At 49.2% G+C, this 20,086-nt stretch overlaps 1 protein-coding gene across 1 annotated transcript; it reads right to left on the bottom strand.

The window, feature by feature from the left end:
* Window positions 1–1,074: 1,074 nt before the first annotated feature.
* On the bottom strand, window positions 1,075–19,500 carry IRF7 (interferon regulatory factor 7). Its single transcript, XM_054027917.1, has 12 exons — window positions 19,421–19,500; window positions 17,045–17,172; window positions 14,480–14,642; window positions 11,829–12,036; window positions 10,632–10,720; window positions 8,876–8,927; window positions 7,681–7,890; window positions 5,658–5,885; window positions 4,232–4,474; window positions 3,219–3,602; window positions 2,723–2,841; window positions 1,075–1,739 (listed from the first exon to the last, which is right to left on the bottom strand). The coding sequence occupies exons 2-12, from the start codon at window positions 17,065–17,067 to the stop codon at window positions 1,590–1,592; spliced, it is 1,869 nt and encodes a 622-aa protein (XP_053883892.1). The 5' UTR covers window positions 17,068–17,172; window positions 19,421–19,500; the 3' UTR covers window positions 1,075–1,589.
* Between the last annotated feature and the right edge of the window lie 586 nt (window positions 19,501–20,086).

Genomic DNA, 20,086 nt, shown 5'->3' with positions numbered 1-20,086 from the left:
GGTGGATTATCCTACATCAACATGGAGTGCATTTCTCTTGTGTGAATGTGCTTTATGGGGCAAGAAGCTGGCAAAGAATGATGTGGGGTGTTGTCGGTGTGACTTGGTTCGGGCAGATGCAGCTCCGTGCTCAAGGATGACAAGGAGTTGTAGGGCGCATGGGCTCATACAACATGCACAAGGCCTGAGCGCAGCTGGGCCTGCAGACTGACCTCAGGCAGAGTGTGGAGAGGTTAAAATACAGGGTTGAGCTATAAACTTTAATTTATTAGCCAGCCACATTTGGGGGCGCAAGCTACTTTGGCATAGGACTGATCCTGCTCCCAGGAAAGTCAATGGCAAAATTCCATTGGGAGCAGGACCAGCCTCTGTGGTGGCTTCCGGGCCTCCCCTCTGCTACACTGTTCAGGGTGTTACTCATTCTCCTTCTTTCCCCTCTCCTCGCATTGTGGTAAGGGGAGGGCTTGAGGCATGGGCCAGCTGTTTAAAGCAGCCCTCCTAGAGCTTGCTTACTTCAGCCTTCTGTACACTCCTTGCACACAGCTGCAGTCACTCGCAGATCGACGTGACCATGGGTGCTTCCATTTCACAGACCTCTGACAGGCGAGCGCTTGAAAGGGACAGAGCCTGGGGAGAACGTGGAGTCTGTCTCTTCTATAGGGGCCCCTCCCCTGTTCCTAGCCCTGGGTGGAGATTTTTCCATAATGGTTGATCAACTGATTAAAGCCCAGCTCCCCAAGTATTTAGGCTCTGAACTTCCATTCAAATCAGTGGACGTTAGGAGCTGGGCCTTAGCCTCTGTCCGACGGATTAGCTCACCTTGTACTAACCCTGTGATCCCAGGAGAGCTGGCCAGGGCTATTGTACAATCCACCCCAGGGGTTCCTGCTTCGCTCACTTCAGCAACAGGTGGTAAGGATTCCTCCCCTCCCCCCGCGTCAACATCCCCATTTCTTAAAAAAAAAAAAAAAAAACACCTCACCCAGCTTAAAATCCAGCCAGCTCCACAAGATCATTACATGGCAGTGCTGTAGAAGAGTATTCCCCTCCCTGCCTCCTCTTCCCCCCCCGCCCCCACGCCCTGACTTTCTTGCTGACATCCTGAAACAGAGGAAGATTCTCTTGCTTCTACCTTCAGAGCACAGTGTCTGGTAGTCTGTTTGTTTCAGCTGGGGGAAAAAAAATCTCTATTTTCAATTGGTGGCCCAGAGTGGGGAAGGCTGAGCTGTCTATTGCCATAATATCTGAGCACTTCACATGCATTTCTCCTCACAACAACCCTGTGAGGTAAGGAATTATTCCCATTTTACAGATGGGGAAAGTGAGGCCCAGATGCAGTGACTTGCCCAAGGTCACTAAGAAGGCTAGTGGCACAGCAGAGATTGAACCCAGCTTTACTGAGTCCCAGTGATGTGGCTAAGCCACAAGGCCACCCATCATCTCACCCGCATGTTTTCTGATGGGAGCAAACTGATGCAAGTGGGTGAGGGAAAGGCAGAAGTGTTTTCAAAGGCAGGCCAGTCAGGCAGAGACCTAGGCAAGGACTGGCCAATGCACATGCAGATCGGGTCCTAGGGAGGGGAGAAGGTTCAGTCAATCTGCATGTTGAACTGCTCAATGAGGTCATACAAGCTGTTGAAGCAGCTGGACAGCTGGAGGCTCACGTTCCCGCTGTTCAGGGACGAGGCTCCCTCCCGCAGCACCATGTCGTGGAAATACTCACAGAACTTAGGCACCAGCTGCAAGAGAGAAACAAACACCCCTCAGGAGGCGTTCACCTGCGCTGCCACATTGCTACGCTTTGCCTCTTGTGAAGGAGTCACGTGAATGGGCCCGTCAGAGCCTCCATCTGGTCCCCTGCCCCCGGGGGTGACTGCTGGGGGAGACGTGCTCTGTCAGCAATGCCCAGAGACAAGGAAGTGAGGGCTTGGGGTGCAAGAGTGGGGCAAGTGCATCTCTCACCTATGTCTGGCAACCCCAGATGCAGCCCTGTGCTGGCTGCAACAGTCTGCTGTGGGCTTTGCAAGCATGCAGACTAGCCAGGGTGCAGGTCGGCCTTCGCCACAGCCTTTCCGTGCCTGATCCACCTCTTCCTTCCTTTTGCTTATGCTCTGCATTGGGGGCTGCTGTGAAAGCAGCATCAGGCTGGCTCTGTGCCTGGATTGAAGGGGTTTCCTGCACTGGGGCTCTTCCCTAGAAGGCCCTTATGCCTATGCTGCAGCCCCATCGGATCAGTCTAGGTTCTTATCTTGGTACCCACCGTGGTGGTGTCAGAGTGCTGAACGGTAGGCGTTCCCACGCCTCTCGAACAGCGTTGAGCCAGGACTGGTGCGTGCATTGGCAGGGCTCATGGGAGGGGAATTTGGGTAGTCAAAGAGGACTAATCATTAAGCTAGAAAGGGATGCTTCGTTACCCTCCCAGGACTGTAAAGCTTTAGAGGCAGAGGAGGATTCCCCACGTCTTGCGGTGTGGCTATGAAGTTAAGTGGGTGGGGGTAAATCTCCCCCAGCTGGTTATCCAGGGATCTCCACTCAAGCACTAGCTATTCACCAGCTACACGGACCTTTCCATGCAGAAGAGGGGCGCAGCCTGAAGTCAATGGAGCTGGCCGTCAGTGAATGAACACTAACCACTGAACCATCCCGCCAGAGACTAATGATGCTTGGCATTTAGCCAGCGCTTCCCTCCATAGCTAAGGGAGAACGATGCTTCGTGGCTCACCTTCACCAGGATTAACATGGTCTCCTTGGGCTTGGATTTGGAGAAGCACTGCCCAAAGCAAAGGTAGATGGTGAAGTCGGGAGATGCAGCCCTTTGATGTTCCTTAAAATCCTTCAGCTCTGCAAGAAGAACCAGGATGGTTTTAGTAGTGCTAGGACAAGGAAGGCATTCGGTTGGCTGGATTAAATAAACTGCCCTGGGATGGTCAGGAGATCATGGCCATGAGAGGAGCTTTCTGATTAGGAGATTCTGGGGTTTCCTCATCCTTACTCCTGGCCATTCTCTCTGCTCTCCGAAGTGCCCAGGCAAAACCTGGAGTCCAGTGCTTATGCAGGTTGGGCTCCAGGCCATGATCAGCCTATGCGCCTCAACCATATTGGAGCCCCATGGTGCAAACATATGGTAAATAAAGTCCCTTGGAGTTTATCTCGGCTAATCGAACTACTACCCATAAATCTGGCCCCATAGAGTAAGAACTACCCGGCTGCAGACTCACCCTTTGAGAACACCTCATAGTCGAAGATCTCCGTCTCTGTGCCACGTGGCAGCAGCTTGGGCTCAGGGTTCTGAGCCATGTTCGCCAGTTGCCTGGAGAGGGCCCAGAAGACCTTGCATTTATTCAGGCGCTTGGCATAGATCTTCTTGTGCTTCTGCTCCAGCAGCAGCCCTGTGTTCAGGAGCAGCTGCCTGGTGAACTGAACCTGTTTCTGGTCAGGCAGCTCATCTGGGCTTGGGAATTGGACCACCTGCGCGCAGCCCGGGACAACGGTGGTGTCTTCATTATTGTACGTGAACAGGAAGCTGCTGGTGGCCACCTGCACCTCGTGGAGTGGCTTCCCTCGGTAATAGATGGTGACGTCCATATTGGGAGGAATGGTTTCTGCAAGAGATGAGGGAATGCTTGGAGTATATAGGAGGGCCTGCCAGGAACAGGTGCTCTCTGGTTCCTAACAGGCTGCTTGCCAAGGGCCCAATGTAATGCTCACTGAAGTCAGTGAAGACACTTTCACTGACCTCAGTGGGTGCTGGATTAGCCCCTGACATGCTGAGCCCATCGTCCCCACGCCTGGTCTCCACTGGCACCCTTGTTGGGAGTCTCAGCAGAGCATTGCCTGAGTGTTAAGGTACCTGTTCATCCCTGCAGTTGGTCCCCGCTTTACATGTGAGTGCCATGTCTGTGAACCCCATGGATTTTCCTGGATCCGCCTCCGCAAGGGGAGACGAGGCCGCTGAGATGTAGATGGGGGTGGGGCGGGGTGTCTATTTCAAACCTGAAGCCGAGATGTCTAAACCTACAAGAGAAGTGAAGAGGGCCCTCTAATCTAGGGGTGGGGTGGGAAAGGCCGGTGCCATTTGGTTCCAATAGCTGCGTTTTCCTAAAGAGTTGACTAGTCTGGCCCAGTTCCCGTTCACCTTCAGAGGTAAGAGGCAGGGGTGGGTGACTGATGGACTCTGTGCTTGGGGCAGGTCTCCTTCCCTGGAGCAGGCAGCTGGGGTGGCGTCACTGACCTGTATTGTTCCGCGATGGCGCTGTGTGGGGAGGAGGATGCTGCTCTGGGAGAGGGGCAGCAGGCTGGGTGAACCCGTTCTGCTCCACCACTGCTGGGGCTGCCCACTGATTTGCCAGCTGGTGATAACTGTTCTCTTCCGGGCCATTCAGTGTTGGATAGATCAGTGCGTTTCCTGCAGGTGCTTCACTCAGGAAAGTGCTTTGGTTATTGAGGTGAGGTCTCCCCTCAAACAGGACTTCCGCTAGGATGGGGAACAACAGGCTTGTGAGACTGCTAGGCAGTAATGAACACGTTAGTTTCTGCTTAGCTCTGCTCTTCTCACCCACTCTGCTCTGTGTGACTAACTGGTCCTTGTATTCATCCCACGCAACTGTGCTGTGCCCCATGCCTGGAACCCGCCATTGTCGACAGACCTGATCCAATGCCCACTGATACCAACGAGAGTCTTCCAGTAGGCCTAGGAGTCCTTCCACTGACTTTAGTGGGTGTTGGATCAGTCCTCAAGTCAATCATTTTCCATTCTCTTCTAAAGTCCCTCCTGGAAACCCCCTGCTTTGAGCCCTAAACTGTCTGTCCAAAAAAAAAGAAAAAAAGATTTTTAAAGAGAAGGAAACAAAATCATAATTCTGCACAAACGGCAGCACTGCCCAGACACGTGCACTGCGTCACTGCTCGGCTGTTTTGCTTTTGCTGCCTTCCATCCTCCACATTCCGTAGACTGGAAGCTCTTTGGAACAGAGACTTTATCTCCCTAAAGCACCTCACGGCCTGCTGGTGCAGTATGAATAATTACAAGGGAATGGGGGAAGTTTTACATCTAGCAAAGAGCTTCATTTAGGTGCTGAACTGGAGCAGGGCTTTTCTGGCAAACTGGCTTCACGTGCGGTATCGGCTCTAAGTAGGCTTGGCAGAGCTCGATGTTTATTTCTGATAACTGATGGATAATGGCGATGGTTTATTTTTAAGCATTTTTTTCAATTTAAATGTTCACAGTTGTGGGAAATGAAGGGAGGGGGTCAGACAGCAGGGCAGGCCAGGCACTAATTCTTTAATGACCGACTTTGATTTCAAAAAAGCTAAAGCTTTCTAACTGTTAGAACATAAATCGTCGACATCACCGGTCAAAATGTACACAGCCCATAGCCTTAAACCAAACGCTAGTAAACTGTTAGCCAGAGTAGGAAAAATGCTGCTTATCTGCATATTTCAGTTTTTATTGATGGAATATTTATTCCTTGGTTTGTGTGTGTAGAGTGAAATCGACGTCTACCGACATTTACGGATAAAAATCTAACCCTCCCGAGCCTAGTTATGTATCTGATTCATTTGCTCTTGGGGGAGCATATCCTTCCATTGTGGGGCTCAATGACCCGACCAGTGCCTGCTTAAACCAGCCAGCTCTCAGATAATGGGGATATACTGACCTGTGTTATTAAGAAGCTGACTCGTGCCAGGAACTGTGCTGGATGGGAGGGGCTGCTGGAGAAGTGAGGCAGCAGAAGGGCCATAAGCATTTTGCATGGTTTGGGTCTCTGCCATGGTTTGGGTCACCCACTGGCCAATTGATTGGTGATAGTCCTCCACTGGTCCATTTGCCACCCCGCTCCCCTGCTGTGGGTAGCTATTTTGGCCAATATGTTGGTTTGGATAGCCTGGGGGAAAGAAGCGCAGTGTTAATTACCAGAGTTGGGTAAGGCACTGCAGCATGCTAGCAATTGCATTAGACAATTCAGTAGCTGCTGAGCGTGCTCTGTCACTTTTTGGAAATGCTGCAAGATCTTCCTATTGAATAAAGCTTTGCCATCACAATGCTCTCCCCATGCTTCCCAACCCTACCCGGAACCTCACTTTTGGGAATCCAAACAGGGAGAGGAGATAGATTTCAGTGCTGTTGACTGACCCTGACCTCGGAGGTTGATCCACCCAGCCGTAACACACCCGATGTGGGTGAGTGGCTCAGTGCAGGGCCCTTGCTGCCCATCGCTAGCACAGGTCTGGTCTTGGGGTGGGCAGGGTGAATGACTCTTGCCGTTTGTTTGAGATGTGGTGCCAGAGCTTCCGAGCCTGAAGGTCAGACATCTCAGAAAGGGCAGGGTGGGAGGGTCCCAATCAAAAAGTTGGCTCGCTTTCCACTGCTGAGGCAGGCATGGAACTTACCCTGCAGGACTCCCATGGTGTCAGTAACCCAGCTTGCTCTCAAATCATCACGCAAGTCCCCGAAAATAACCATCCCCCAGCCCCCAATTTGGGGCTCTTTTTATTTACCTCTGAAGTTCACGATTTCAAGCTGTTCTCTGCAACCATGAGGGCTAGAAACTTATTTCTCATTTTTTAAATGAAAGATGGGAATTTTGTGTCATCCCATGACTCCAGGAGCTGGGGCTTTACAACAAGATATCAAATCGCCCAGGACTCAATGCTTAAAATCCTGAGAATGGACAACACTGTTCCCTTATGTGGGGGAGTCCCCAGCAGGAGCCAGAGTCAGCACAGCTGGCTCCTAGATGTCCTCCTAGCAGTGGGCATGCAGGAGGAGGGGGTCACAGATGGAGCTCTAGCCTATGGGGCAGAGAATCAGAATGACTCTTGTCTTTCCTTTCTCCTGGGCTGCCCTGGATGACTGTATGGGGAAGGGGAGTAAGTCCTTTGCCAGGCTCTCCCCCAGGACCCACACCGTGCTAGTCAAACTCTTGTCCTGCTTTCCCTACAGCTCCCATAGCCCACGGGGAAGAGAGCAACCTCTCTTGCCTGTAATGCAGCAGGCAGCCAGCAGGGGTGCTGCTGAGCAGCTGCAAGGGGAAAGGGAGAGTAGCCGCTCCCTGTGCTTCTGGCTCACACCAAAGCTGCTGAGGGAGATACCGTGGGCGTTGGCTGGGCAGCGGCACTCCCCGCACCTTGCTGCAGCAACCGGGCTGATACAAACACCGCATTGCAAAGTCACACGGTGCCGCTCAGGGACACGCGTTCAGCGAGGACCAAGTATGAATTTACTTCTACACAGTTGCCCCTGGGGAGGGGGCACAATTAAGAGCCTCGAGGGCCACGGGGTGGGCACCCCTGCTTTAGGTCCTCTCCATTGCTGTTGCTTGGATGCCGTACAATAACCTGCCACTTAGTTTCTGAGCCAAGTACATGGGGTGGAGCAGCTGTTTAGAGGGATACCTCCCAGACCACTTCCCTGCAGCCCATCGGCTTCCTGTCTGGGACTGTCCGCACTGTGGGAGGAGGCTCTGCTGGCATGGGACTGTGAAGAACCACAGCTCTCGACCAGAACATCAGAAGGAAGGGCAGGATTTCCTCATCCCTGGAATACAACGGGACTGTCCCGACACTCCCCACCCAACGCTTCTAAGACAGGCGCAGTATGGGAAGTCCAGCGAGAGCCAGCTATATTATGAAACGTAGGCGCCTCTGGGTACAGCTCTACTCTTTGGGGCCTCAGCCTACCTGAACCGTGATCTAAACCTCCATCCAGAGCCCACGGCAGCTGCTGTGGGCTGCAGTCATTCTGGGTTAAGTTGCACTGCTGCAGAATCCAGTGGAGTGTGTTGGGGCTGTACTGGTAGCCATTTGGGGCCGAATTATTGGTGGTGTAGTCCTGGGGAGGATTCCTGCCAGGGTCATAGACTGGCCTTTCGTTCTGCACGCTATCCATCTCTGTGGAGCAACAAAAGCAGAGGATGGTCTCAATCATACGCACTTCTCTATGCGTGTCACAAGTTTTTCCCCACGCACCTCTCCACCTGCCCCATTAGAAACTGGTTTTCCTTAGCAGTTCACTTTGCATGGTGGAAGCCTGCAATAGCCCTGCTCCTACCCATGGGGTTTGGCTAGGACCTCACCATTCATGGCCAAAGGGAGCTGTTGGGGGTGTGACACTGTTGGCCAAGTCTGTCTCCCTCCTGACCTTAGCACCATGGTTGAACCTGCCCGGGGTTGTTGCCCCTGATGGCATCACGCAGGGGTTCTTTGGTAGACTTGTTGCCACTGACCCACCGACTATGGGGTAGTGTCTCTGATTGATTGCTGGGTTGGAAATTGATCTTGAATAGGCTGATTTTAAAGGCAATCAGACCACAGTCCAACTGCAGGGCACTGAATCTGAATTGAAGTGAACAAGGATTAAACTTGACTGCTTATTCGAGCGAAGGTTTATCAGCGCCACCATATTGTTATTCTCTCCTGACTCCTTCCCTAAGCTCCCTCTAGGGTTCCCAAGCATGTATTACATTTACTCACTCCTGTTCTATTTGTTTAGAATTAAATGCAACACAGACCTTCCACCAGAATTCCAGTCAAGCTGGAAAAGCCTCAGGGCTATTGCACTAGGAGGCAAGGGCTTTGAATCAAAGTCTGTATGCCGCAGGATAATTTCTGGTTAGTTCATCCTGCTTCCTACCCCAGGTCATGGGGAAATGCTGATAGACTCAACCAAAGTGCTGAATGAGTCAGTGGCAGAGCAGGGAAGAGTCCCCCGGGCTCCCAACTTTCAGTCCAGTGCCCAAGCCAGTTAAGAGATCCAAATCCATGAACAAATAATGGAGGAGCACAGGGCCATATGCAGCACCACGGTTTCTATTCTGGGTTTTATCTTCTGGAATTCAATCATTTACATTTAAAAAGAAATCAGCAAGTAACTTACCTTGGGGAGGGTTTTCCAGCGACAACATCTCCAAATCTAATTCTATCTGCGGCTGCAAAACAAAGCACACGAGGCCATTTTCCTTTTGTTTTATTGGATTCATCACAGAGATATGTGAGAGACAAAGTGCATCAGTGAAGCAACGTCCCTACAATTAGCTGGGCATTTCTAGGCACCCATTCACAGAGAGACTTTGACTAGTAAAGTGGATTCAGGCATGGCCTCACTCTATTGCTAGACTTGCTGCTTCCCAGTGGCCCAGCAGAAACATGTGAGTCCCAGCTAAGACCAGTCTGAGCCAAAGAGAATGGCTATTCTGATGCATGCAAGCCAAATATGCTTTGCATTCTTGACTTGAAGAGGCATCCGAGAGGGAGGGGCTGAGAAACTGGGAGCCTGCTTGACACAGGGATAAACACCCCTGATGCAAATGGTGGCTTTCGTTATGGACATGAAGGTTTGCAGCTATGCTGGTATATGGCCACTGGTGGCTGGAATGGAGACAATTCTCCCAGTGTGACCCAGGGGCCAGATTCTCAGCTGGTGTGAATTAGAGTAGTTCCACAGCAGCCAATAGAATCTTCCCAAGGTCATAGGCCTACATGAGAAAGCCGCACCAGGTTAACTTAAAACTGATTTCAGCTAAACTGCTACAAACAACTGGGTGGAACTTATTGCAGTTTAAGAGTAGCTTATTCTAGTGTAGCTTTAAACTGATTCCCAACGGACGTAAGCTAAACCAAACCAAGACTGGGTTAAACCAAACCAGAAGTGTCCGCACAAGGATTTGCTCTGGTTTAGCTTAACTGATTTTGAATCACACCCTTAGTTAAATTTTAGACTTTTCCTGTAGACAAGGCCTCTGAGAGACAGAAGGTTCCTGGAAGAGCTGGAGGGGAGAAAGGGTGTCCTGAATGTTTGGACATGTTCATGCCAAAATCAGAACAGGTAAACTTTGTTCCCTCCTCACCTCAATCCACTGTGTGCATGAAAAGGTTACATTAGTAGCAGACGAAAGCCGTTTTCCCCCAGCCAAAAACTTTCATTCCATCGTGGGAAAACTTTTTTCACACAGTGAGAAGACTGAGCTGGATCATCTTCTGTGTATTTCGATTTGGTGTTGCAAATATGACCTCTTGCAAAAAGAGATGCATGATCATTTGCCCAGCTGTTTTCCTGGGGCCAGATTCTGTCCCTTCAGCGTACAAGCAACTCCCAGGGACACTGTCTAGAGCAGGGGTCGGCAACCTTTCAGAAGTGCGGTGCCGAGTCTTCATTTATTCACTCTAATTTAAGGTTTCGCGTGCCAGTAATACATTTTAACGTTTTTAGAAGGTCTCTTTCTATAAGTCTATAATATATAACTAAACTATTGTTGTATGTAAAGTAAATAAAGTTTTTAAAATGTTTAAGAAGCTTCATTGAAAATTAAATTAAAATGCAGAGCCCCCCCGGACTGGTGGCCAGGACCCGCGTAGTGTGAGTACCACTGAAAATCAGCTCGTGTGCCACCTTTGGCACGCGTGCCGTAGGTTGCCGACCCCTGGTCTAGAGAGACAGTCACATGGAGGGCTCTAGTAGTGACGCTGATTGAGTCAGAACTCTACAGCATTGGGGGTGGTGGTGGTGGGGAGTTTATCCATGTTAATTTCCCATGAGCCACCTAAGTTTAGTGAAATGTTATCAGGTTCTGATGATTCCAGGGCGCCTTCAAGCTTAGCACTCCCCCCGCTTCTCCCATCCGCAGTTCTGGTACCTGCAGTTGCTGTGGCATATGGTGGTGCAGATGAGGGGCTTCTTCAGAATGGGGGCTGATGTCTTCTTTACTGGCACGCAGGTTATTGTCTAAAAGACAACAGCAAATTACATAGGGATGGGGAGGAAAAAAGCAGTGGTTTAGCAAATGGAATTTCTGACATGGGAAGTTAAACACGATCCATAGTTCCAAGAAGTGGGATTTGCTCAGGGCTTAAGGCCCATATTTTGAAAGCTCTTCACTAATTTGGGGTTCCCTCAAGTTTTAGGAGCCCAACTGGAGACACCAAGGGCCTAACTTCTCAAAAGGGACTGGTGAATTTGGGTGCCCAACTTGAGACACTTTGAAGAGGTCTAGTTTTCGGAGGGCAGATGCAGACCCCTTTCTTAACGTCAGGTCCTTTTGCAGCGTCTCAAGTTGTGCACCCAAAAAATTAGTGGGCACTCCTGAAAATGTTGCCCTTAATGCCACCAGTTTATCTGGTCCTTTGTGATCTTTTGGACACTTTGTTTGGAAGCCTTGAAAGCTGCCCTCAGTTATACCTGTGTCACCATAGCCTTCACAGCCCCATTGACTTTACAGGGTAGCTCTAACTAGGTCAGAGTTTGCTCAAAGCAGAAATCTGCAGGAGCAGGGTAGTGAGATTTCCCTTGGAAAACATCCGGTACTGTTAGCACTTCTGCCCTACCAGCAGGGAGCAGCACTAACACCATGATCTCACTCCAACCATGTCACCCATAGTTCAGGCCACAAGCCCTGATTTTCAAGAGTATTCAGCAGCTCCCATTGACTGAGAACACTAGGAGCTGCTGGGGGATGAATATTTTTGAAATATTGCCCCCCATGGTCTTTTTTTAAAGGCAGTTGCCTAAAATCCTATCTTTTCGTACATGACACTGGGGGCAGGGGGAGGGATAGCTCAGTGGTTTGCACACTGGCCTGCTAAACCCAGAGTTGTGAGTTCACTCCTTGAGGGGGCCATTTAGGGAACTGTGGTAAAAATCTGTCTGGGGATTGGTCCTGCTTTGAACAGGGGGGGGTTGGACTAGATGACCTCCTGAGGTCCTTCCAACCCTGATATTCTATGATTCTATTCAGACTGGAGCTGGACTAGTGCCAGGCAGAGAGTAAAAGAATAGAGCTCAATGCACAAATCAGAACCATGTCTGTCTGCACCTGTATTGCCAGCATCCTTACTTTTAGTAGTCGGGGCATTAGCAGCTGCCACAGCATCGGGGCTTGGGCTGATGTATTGATACACTTTGTGAGGGTCCTCAGAGGTCTTTGAGTTATCCTGCACCATCAGGAACATGTTTGTGCTTCTCATGGCACAGCGGAAGTTGGTTTTCCACTTGGCTAGATCTTTCAGCTTTTCGTTGTACTTTCCGCTGGTTATGGCCCAGGCCTTTCCATAAAGAGAGGGAGTGAGGGAGAGAAGACAGGTCGGAAGGCATTAGAGAAGGAGCAGTCTGTCAGTGCAGTCAAGCAGAAAGCCATTTTGATCTTAGCCCCACGGGCAGCAAGGCATGAAGATCTCTGTACAATTCCTTCCAAGCTCTCTGTTAGCACCGTCGGTTTTTTAAAGGAGCCCATCAAGCGCTTTGCCGTAAGCGTAAACCTCCTTTCCCTCCCCAACCTCCACTCAGACCACAGTGTGGAGTAACCCCTTCCCTTTTCGTTACTGTGGTCCAGGACTAAAACACAACCCCCAACCCCCACCACCCAAGGGTTTAGAACTTGACCCAACCTCCTCCTAGGATGCCGAGGTTTCTGGTGCTGATTTTGGCAAGATTTCAGACATGTGCTCTGCCTAGGTGCATATACAGTCTCCTATCATCACAGCATCTGAGCATGTTGGACACTGGGTCCAAATACAGACATGCATCGTACAATGCAGCATTGAGTTAAATGGAAAGGAAAGGAGAAATACTAGGAAAAATCATCAGTGGATCCCATTTCCCCCCTCCCTTTTTCTTATAAGGTACCCCCTCAATGACTGTTGTTCTGGGCTCATTCATTACAATAGGCTACTGCCCAACTGGTCCATATTATTATTTATTGTATAACGGTAGTGTCTGAGGCCCCATTGTGCTATGCACTATACAAATATAGAGTGATAGACCGGCCCTGCCCTGTATTGCCTACGATCTGTTAATGCAGCTCTGTCCAATCCTTTGTAATAAGCCTGAAGTCTGAAAGCGAGATCTATCTCCTGGATGACAATTTTTGTTTTCCAAGGCACGTGCCCATTAATTGGCTGCCAAGGGAAAGATCACAAACAGAAGTTAAGCAGAATCAAGTGGGAGATTATTTTGGCCTTTACCAACCGTGACACCGCAACTATTATAATTCTCAGTGTGGTAAGACAGCCCAGCTTCAGGATTTTTGAGAGCTATTGCCAGATCAAAAACAACAAGGAGTCTGGTGGCACCTTAAAGACTAACAGATTTATTTGGGCATAAGCTTTCGTGGGTAAAAACCTCACTTCTTCGGATGCATAGAGTGAAAGTCTTTCACTCTATGCATCCGAAGTGAAGCCCCTCATGACCCAAATAAATCTGTTAGTCTTTAAGGTGCCACCAGACTCCTTGTTGTTTTTGTAGATACAGACTAACACGGCTACCCCCTGATAATTGCCAGATCAGTCTTTTGGAGGGTAATCCTACTCTTAGCTGTGCCTAGTGCCGGCTGAAACTGAAATTCCCATTCTGCAGGAAATTCTGAAATTTTAGGGGGGAAAAATTATTCTGAAACAGAACAAAAAATGCAAATTTGAAATTTCCCAGGGAAGGAGAATTCTGAAATTTTGTTTCAGAAAAGTGACATTCCAAAACGTCATTCCAACTTTTGGCAACCTTTCCCCAGCTCCCTGAGCTGCTCAGAATCCCAGCTGCCCACCAGGCAGGGAGCAAGGCAGGTTGGGGAGCCTGGAAGCTGGGGCTCTATGGAACTCTGCCTGGCAGGCAGGGTGTGATTAGGAATCTTCCTGGTTTCCATCAAAATTTCATTGAAGTTGACACATTCCAGCAAAATGTTTCCATTTTGACAATGGAACAGAAAAATGTTCCACCTGAAAATTTCTAACCAGCTTGAGCTGAGACATTTCATGTCACATCTCGACATAAATTCTGAGCATTATGAGAGGACAATGTTATCTGGGAACCTTTCAATTGCCTGTAAGCTGCAGTCTGCAGGGAAGATCCCATTAAAATGTGGACAGTCCAGGACATTCCAGATAGGGCAGAAGCCCTATTATGATGTATAGAAACAGTCTTAAACAGGAGGTAATTATTAAAGAAAATAACTGAAACGACAGACAGAAACAATCTTCCACACTGGTTGAGTTCCAGCTTTGCCTTCTGTTTACCAGGAACCACCCCCTACTTAGGGATATATTCAGCACATGGGGCTAGCAAGTGACGGATGATGTACTGCAAGGGAACATGTTACAAACCCCACCAGCGTCATTGGGATCCTCCCACAGCCATGGGAATTGAAGCTGGTCATTATTCTGAGGCCTGGTGTGCATTCTGCCAAGGAACCCTTCTGTGCTCTGATACCCTGGTGGATGGATACTCCATCGAATGAGAGGGCACTAGCCAACTACTGCCTGGTGCCACACTGTGACAATGCTGCATCCTTACAATGTAAGGTCATCACGCAGTGACACACCATTGTAAGGCAAATGTCACAGAGCAACATTAGGGCATCAACACTGATCGTTTTGTTAGTTCCTCTTAATTAGTTACCCTGGTGTAAATCCAAAGTTACACCCTGGACTGGGACTTGCTTCTGCAGGAGATGGGGGTTAGTGGGGATGGGAAAAAGAGAATCATTTGGGATCCTACCTTGAAAATCTTGTAATCGTTAGGGTTGATATCCTTCCTGGAAGTGTGTTTCCAGGGGATGCGAAACTGAGTGTGGTCCCTGTCTACCCAGCGGAGCCCCTCGTAGTTTTCGCTGTTGATCTGCTTAATCAGCCAGAAGGCAAATCGTAATTTTTGAGAACCCCTGTAATGACAGAGACAGAGGTTATGCCAGGCCTATTGGTCAATGGCAGATCAAAGATCCACCCCTGCAAACAACAACAATCGAGTAATACCAGAGCCGCCAGGGAAGAGCTCTGCTGTTCCAGCTAAGGCTGAACAGTGGGTGTGCTGCTGAAGGAGAAAATGCAGCCCAAGGAAATGCTGCCTTCTCCCTGGGAATGCATGGGAAGGACAGAGTTGATCAGCTGCAGGTTTCTGTTGCTGGTGAGCGCAAACGAACAAGCAACAGTTGCTAGGCATCTATCAGAAGAGATAAAAACGCACACGCAAGACAGCTATGTGCAGTTATTCTGGAGAAACACGTGCACAGAAATGCTATAAATGGATTGTGAGTCAATAATAACTAATTAATATGAAAATTAGGTGCCTCAGTGTTGCAAACTCCTTGTGTGACTTGGGGCAAATCTCTCGATCTCCCTGGACCTCAGTTTCCCCATCTGTAAAATGGGGATGACGATGGTTCATTTCCCTCCCTGCACTTTTTGTCTAACTGGTCTATTGAATCCATATCTTTCCATATTCGAACAGGAATTATTGTGGGGAAGTCACATGGCCTTTGTTATGTGGTACATGGGCAGACCAGATGATCACAGTTCTCTCTTCTGGTCTTGGAATCTATGAATTGATGTGTTTCTACAGCACTGTGATTAGGTGTCTACCCACACTGGCATGCAAGGAGTTAATAGGACCCAGGAGAGGCTGCTCAGGAAGCAGCCAATAGGAGAGAGGCTGTGAGGAACAGCCAATCAAGGCCCAGCAGGCCCATATAAGAAGAGCCGCAGGGCAGAGGAGGGTCAGTTACTTCCTAGAGCTTAAGAAGGGAGGACTGGGTATCTGGCAGGCAGAAGGAAGCCTGCACCCTGGACTGAGCAGTGCAGGGACCAGAGAAGAGCTCCTGGCTGGCTGCTGGGATTTGCAGGCTGAAGCCCTGAGGCAAGGGCAAAGAGGGTGCTGGGGTCATGGGGAAGTGGCCGGACAATTGACTGTAGTCCCCACTGGGGAAGTGGTGGGACAGTTAGACTGCAGCACTCACCCCTGGAAGGGGGGTGCGCAGATCATGACACGTCCAGAGGGCTGGGTTGTGACGAGAACACCGTGGTCCTTGGAGTGATGAGAGTCCGGGAGCAGAAGGGACACTGAGTGAGGCACCACTGGGAGTAGGCGTACTGACCTGCAGAGCTAATCCCCAAGATGACCAGCAGGAGGCGCCAGTGTGGTGAGCCCTGGTAAAGCACCTAGCATCACTGAGTTCCCATCTCACTTGGGCCCTCTAGGCTCAGATCCTCAATGGTAGTTAGGCACCTAGCTCCTGTTGATTTCAATAAGAGTTAGAAGCCTAGCTATTTTTTTGGCTCTGGGCCATGGGCACTAAGGGAATACAAATGATACAGAAAGGGTAGGAACCCCTTAACTTAAAATACTTCACTGAGATGTTCCCATTCCTGTTTCCTGCAGCAGAAAGAAGTGGTCATATTTCACACCCAGTGCACTTCAGCAAACCCGTAATTATGACAGTACTTTTCATCGGCAGTCTCATGTCCAATTTGGCATCCACTATCATCCTGTGGACTCTTAGGCCTGGTCTTATGCACTGCGACATTTAAACCTTTGTGAGCACAGTTAAGTTGCAAGCAGAGACCAGGAAAGCCCTCGCCAGCTCACCAGCTGCTGTCGGTCAGCATCGCTCCGTTGGCTTGATATAGGGTGACCAGGCAGCAAGTGTGAAAAATTGGGACTGGGTTAGGGGGTAATAGGAGCCTATATAAAAAAAAGCCCCAAATATCGGGACTGTCCCTATAAAATCGGGACATCTGGTCACCCTAGCTTGATACCAGTTGAGGATCTGGCCCACCGGCATTAGCACCATTCCACCCAAATGAACTCAGACAGTTTGACGAAATGGGGCTCGACATGGTTTATCATTTCCTATGCTTGTGGCTTAGCAGCCCTCAGTCCGGGCTGAGGTAACCAGTTGCTGACAGCCACGCTCAACATCAATTTATGCTTGTAGTGGAGACAAGGCCATAAACTGCTCCTTCCCTTTAGCAGAGCAACTAGTCCTCAGGCATCCATGTGCCACAGTTGACAGCCGCTTAGATGAATGACAGTGGCTGTTACAGCCCTGAGGGCCAGTCTCCAGCGGTTCCTTGGCAGACATTAGCCAGGCATCGCTGCCTTTGCTGCCAGCATGAGATTAGGAAAAAAGTTGTTGCTGTGTGATCCACCTACCCGGGGGCTGTCCTCTCAGGCCTGCTGGCAATGGTTACAGCAAGACAGTGCAAGTTGCACTACTGCCATTGGCTTGTGTACGTTGCCCATGCTGCACTGACCGCACCCGCGGCCAGCTCCCCCAAATCCACTTACCCCTCGCTCTCGGATGCAGCCATCACGCAGCCAGTGGCAGGTTAATTGCGGAAGGAAGGATTGGGGAGTTCACTCCTTTGCTACCAAACGGAATTCTTGTGGATGAATTGGAAACCTCCAAGCAGGACCTGTATGAATTGGAGGGAGAAGCAGGGCGCGTCACTCACATTCGCCACCATGATGTAACCCCAAATCAACTCTTGTGTTAGCACCGGAGCCCTCTCCGGGGTGTGCCGACAACCACTCGAGCAACGTGACTTGTGGCACTGAGCCCCGAGCCACCGCAGTGTGGATGGTGTGGAGCTCCGCTGCCCAGCAGGAACCCCCAGGAGGCGCCAGTCTCAGGGAAAGGGAGGGGCACATGCAGCTGGCAGGCTTTGCTGGCAGATGGAGCCGTTTCTCTTTGTACTGCATCTGCAACCCAGGTGCAGTCCCACAGCCCCTCCCTCGAAGAGCTTACAGTCTAATGAACAATACTGCTGCTGAGGAACCAATACTTCACCTGACTTGCTGGGGTGTTTCTTATAATGCTCCTCTCTGGCTTCCGGCTACAAACCACAAGGGAGGGAAGGGGACATGCTGAGCTCCCAGCCCTCCTTGAGTTTAAGAAAAATCTCCTGCAATTCATGCAACACCTTACTCTCCACCGTATTCCAATGTTACACAAGATCAGTCCCCCTTCCCCCTTTACTCGCTGGTACTCAGCTGGTACCCATCTTCAGTAGAGAAGATAGCTAAGATATCCCAGGAGCATCTAATGTCTGGCTCTTGAGCCAACCCGATCCCATGGCAGTCTCATCCATGCAATATCAAATTCCCCTTACAGAGAGCTGAGGTGGTTTAGAATGAAGCCAAAGGTATTTGGGTCAGGAGATGCTAAATTCTAATCCTGATTCAACCACTGATTTGCAGCATGATCGTGGGCAAGCCACCAATACCTCCATATGCCTTAGTTCTCCCGCCCCCATCTTTCTATGCCTTAGCTTCCCAACCTATTGCACATGGGTGCTGCAGAGATTCATAAGGGATAATATTGTAAAGTGCTTTTGCAAATGCAAATTGCATTGCAAGTGCTAAGTAAACAACTATAAATGCTGAAAGAACAGGAGTACTTGTGGCACATTAGAGACTAACAAATTTATTAGAGCATAAGCTTTCGTGGACTACAGCCCACTTCTTCGGATGCATATACATCCGAAGAAGTGGGCTGTAGTCCATGAAAGCTTATGCTCTAATAAATTTGCAAGGTATGCATCTGAAGAAGTGGGCTGTAGCCCACGAAAGCTTATGCTCTAATAAATTTGTTAGTCTCTAATGTGCCACAAGTACTCCTGTTCTTTTTGCGGATACAGACTAACACGGCTGCTACTCTGAAACCTATAAATGCTGAGGAACCAATGTAAAAGTTAGCCTGCTGTTTGGCATTAAGCAGACGGGAAATAATAGGTATTTAAATATAAGCGCTGAAACACAAGAAGTCTGTATTATTCCTTCTTCCCTGCTCCCTTCTCTGAATTGCAAACATGGTGCAAATCAGCTGAGTAATGCTCACATTCATAGAGGGAGGAAGGGGGAAGCCACAGCTGCAGGCTGAGGTATGAGTCTCGTCTCGTTATAATATATTTAGCGTTTTGAGATACACTTCTGCAGGCCTTTCATCTGAGGATCTCAAAGGCCTTTGCAGATATAGGCGAACGTGCCTCAGAGCACCTCGGCAAACCACAAGAAAATAGAGAGGAGGAGGAGAAAGACGGATTTGCAAAGCTACAGTACACGCACAGCTGGGAATCAGAGTGTAAAAAAGGAATTTCTCTAGCTTCCATCCTGCAAGTGAATTTGCAGCACTGCCATAAAATCTCTCGGTGACCCCTTTCACATAGCAAGCCTCTGAGTGTGACACCCTCCCCCTATAAATTAAAAACACTTTAAAATATATTTAATACCATTATAAATGCTGGAGGCAAAGCGGGGTTTGGGGTGGAGGCAGACAGCTCGTGACCCCCCATGTAATAACCTCACGACCCCCAGAGGGGTCCCAACCCCTAGTTTGAGAACCTCTGCCCTAGTGCACCCCCCCAGTGCGTGCACACACACATACCCCAGTGTGCGCACACACACACACACACACCCAATGCGCACACACTCACACCCCAGTGCACCAATTACCAAGAAATCCAACCGTTTGTATCTCCTGGCACCCATTCAAAACTGCATTGTTGTTTCCAAAGAAGCTACTGAAGGCAGCTTTATGGGATTGTGATTAATTCTGCTTGCTTTTTCCCAAGAAGCTGCCAAATCTCTTATTTGCAATTCCCTCCTCCCACTTCTCCCCAGCTCTGATCCATTAATAGAACCTATAAAAAACAGATCTGTTACCTTTGCTGTTACCAGACGATGTTACCAGGGATTTTGTGAATAGTTGAAATATCAAAGTATTTCCAGCAAGGAGTCTCCCTTTTATACTCTTCTGGAAGGTGTCGTCAGCCCAGCGCATTGGCAACAGTGGCCCTGGGATCACAGCCTGTAGCCAATCAGAGTGGACTGATAAAACAACAACACGAAACTTCACCAGAGCATATTTCTAGTATAGCTGTGGTGATGCAAGCGGTTTCTACTGGTCCTGCCCAAATATGGCACTTCCTTTCCTGGAAATCACATGATCTTCTTGAAAGTAAAAGTTTCATTCTATTAAGCTACAAGCAGGGCCGTCCTTAGGATTTATGTGAAAACGTAAGACGTTGGCTGCCCAACCTCTGGGCTGGCAAAAGCTATACTGACACACTGGAAAAAAAACCAAGAGAATCTTAGTACAACATATGGTCACTCTATACCGGGGTCGGCAACCTTTCAGAAGTGGTGTGCCAAGTTCACTGTAATTTAAGGTTTCCCATGCCAGTAATACATTTTAATGTTTGTAGAAGGTCTCTCTCTATGTCTATATTATATAAACAAACCATTATTGTATTTAAAGTAAATAAGGTTTTTAAAATATTTAAGAAGCTTCATTTAAAATAAAATTAAAATGCAGATCTTATCAATTTA

The sequence above is a fragment of the Malaclemys terrapin genome, chromosome 4, assembly GCF_027887155.1.
Source record: "Malaclemys terrapin pileata isolate rMalTer1 chromosome 4, rMalTer1.hap1, whole genome shotgun sequence".
NCBI lineage: Eukaryota > Metazoa > Chordata > Testudines > Emydidae > Malaclemys > Malaclemys terrapin.
The sequence above is the reverse complement of the archived record's forward strand: the minus strand, read 5'-3'. Positions and strand labels throughout refer to the sequence as shown.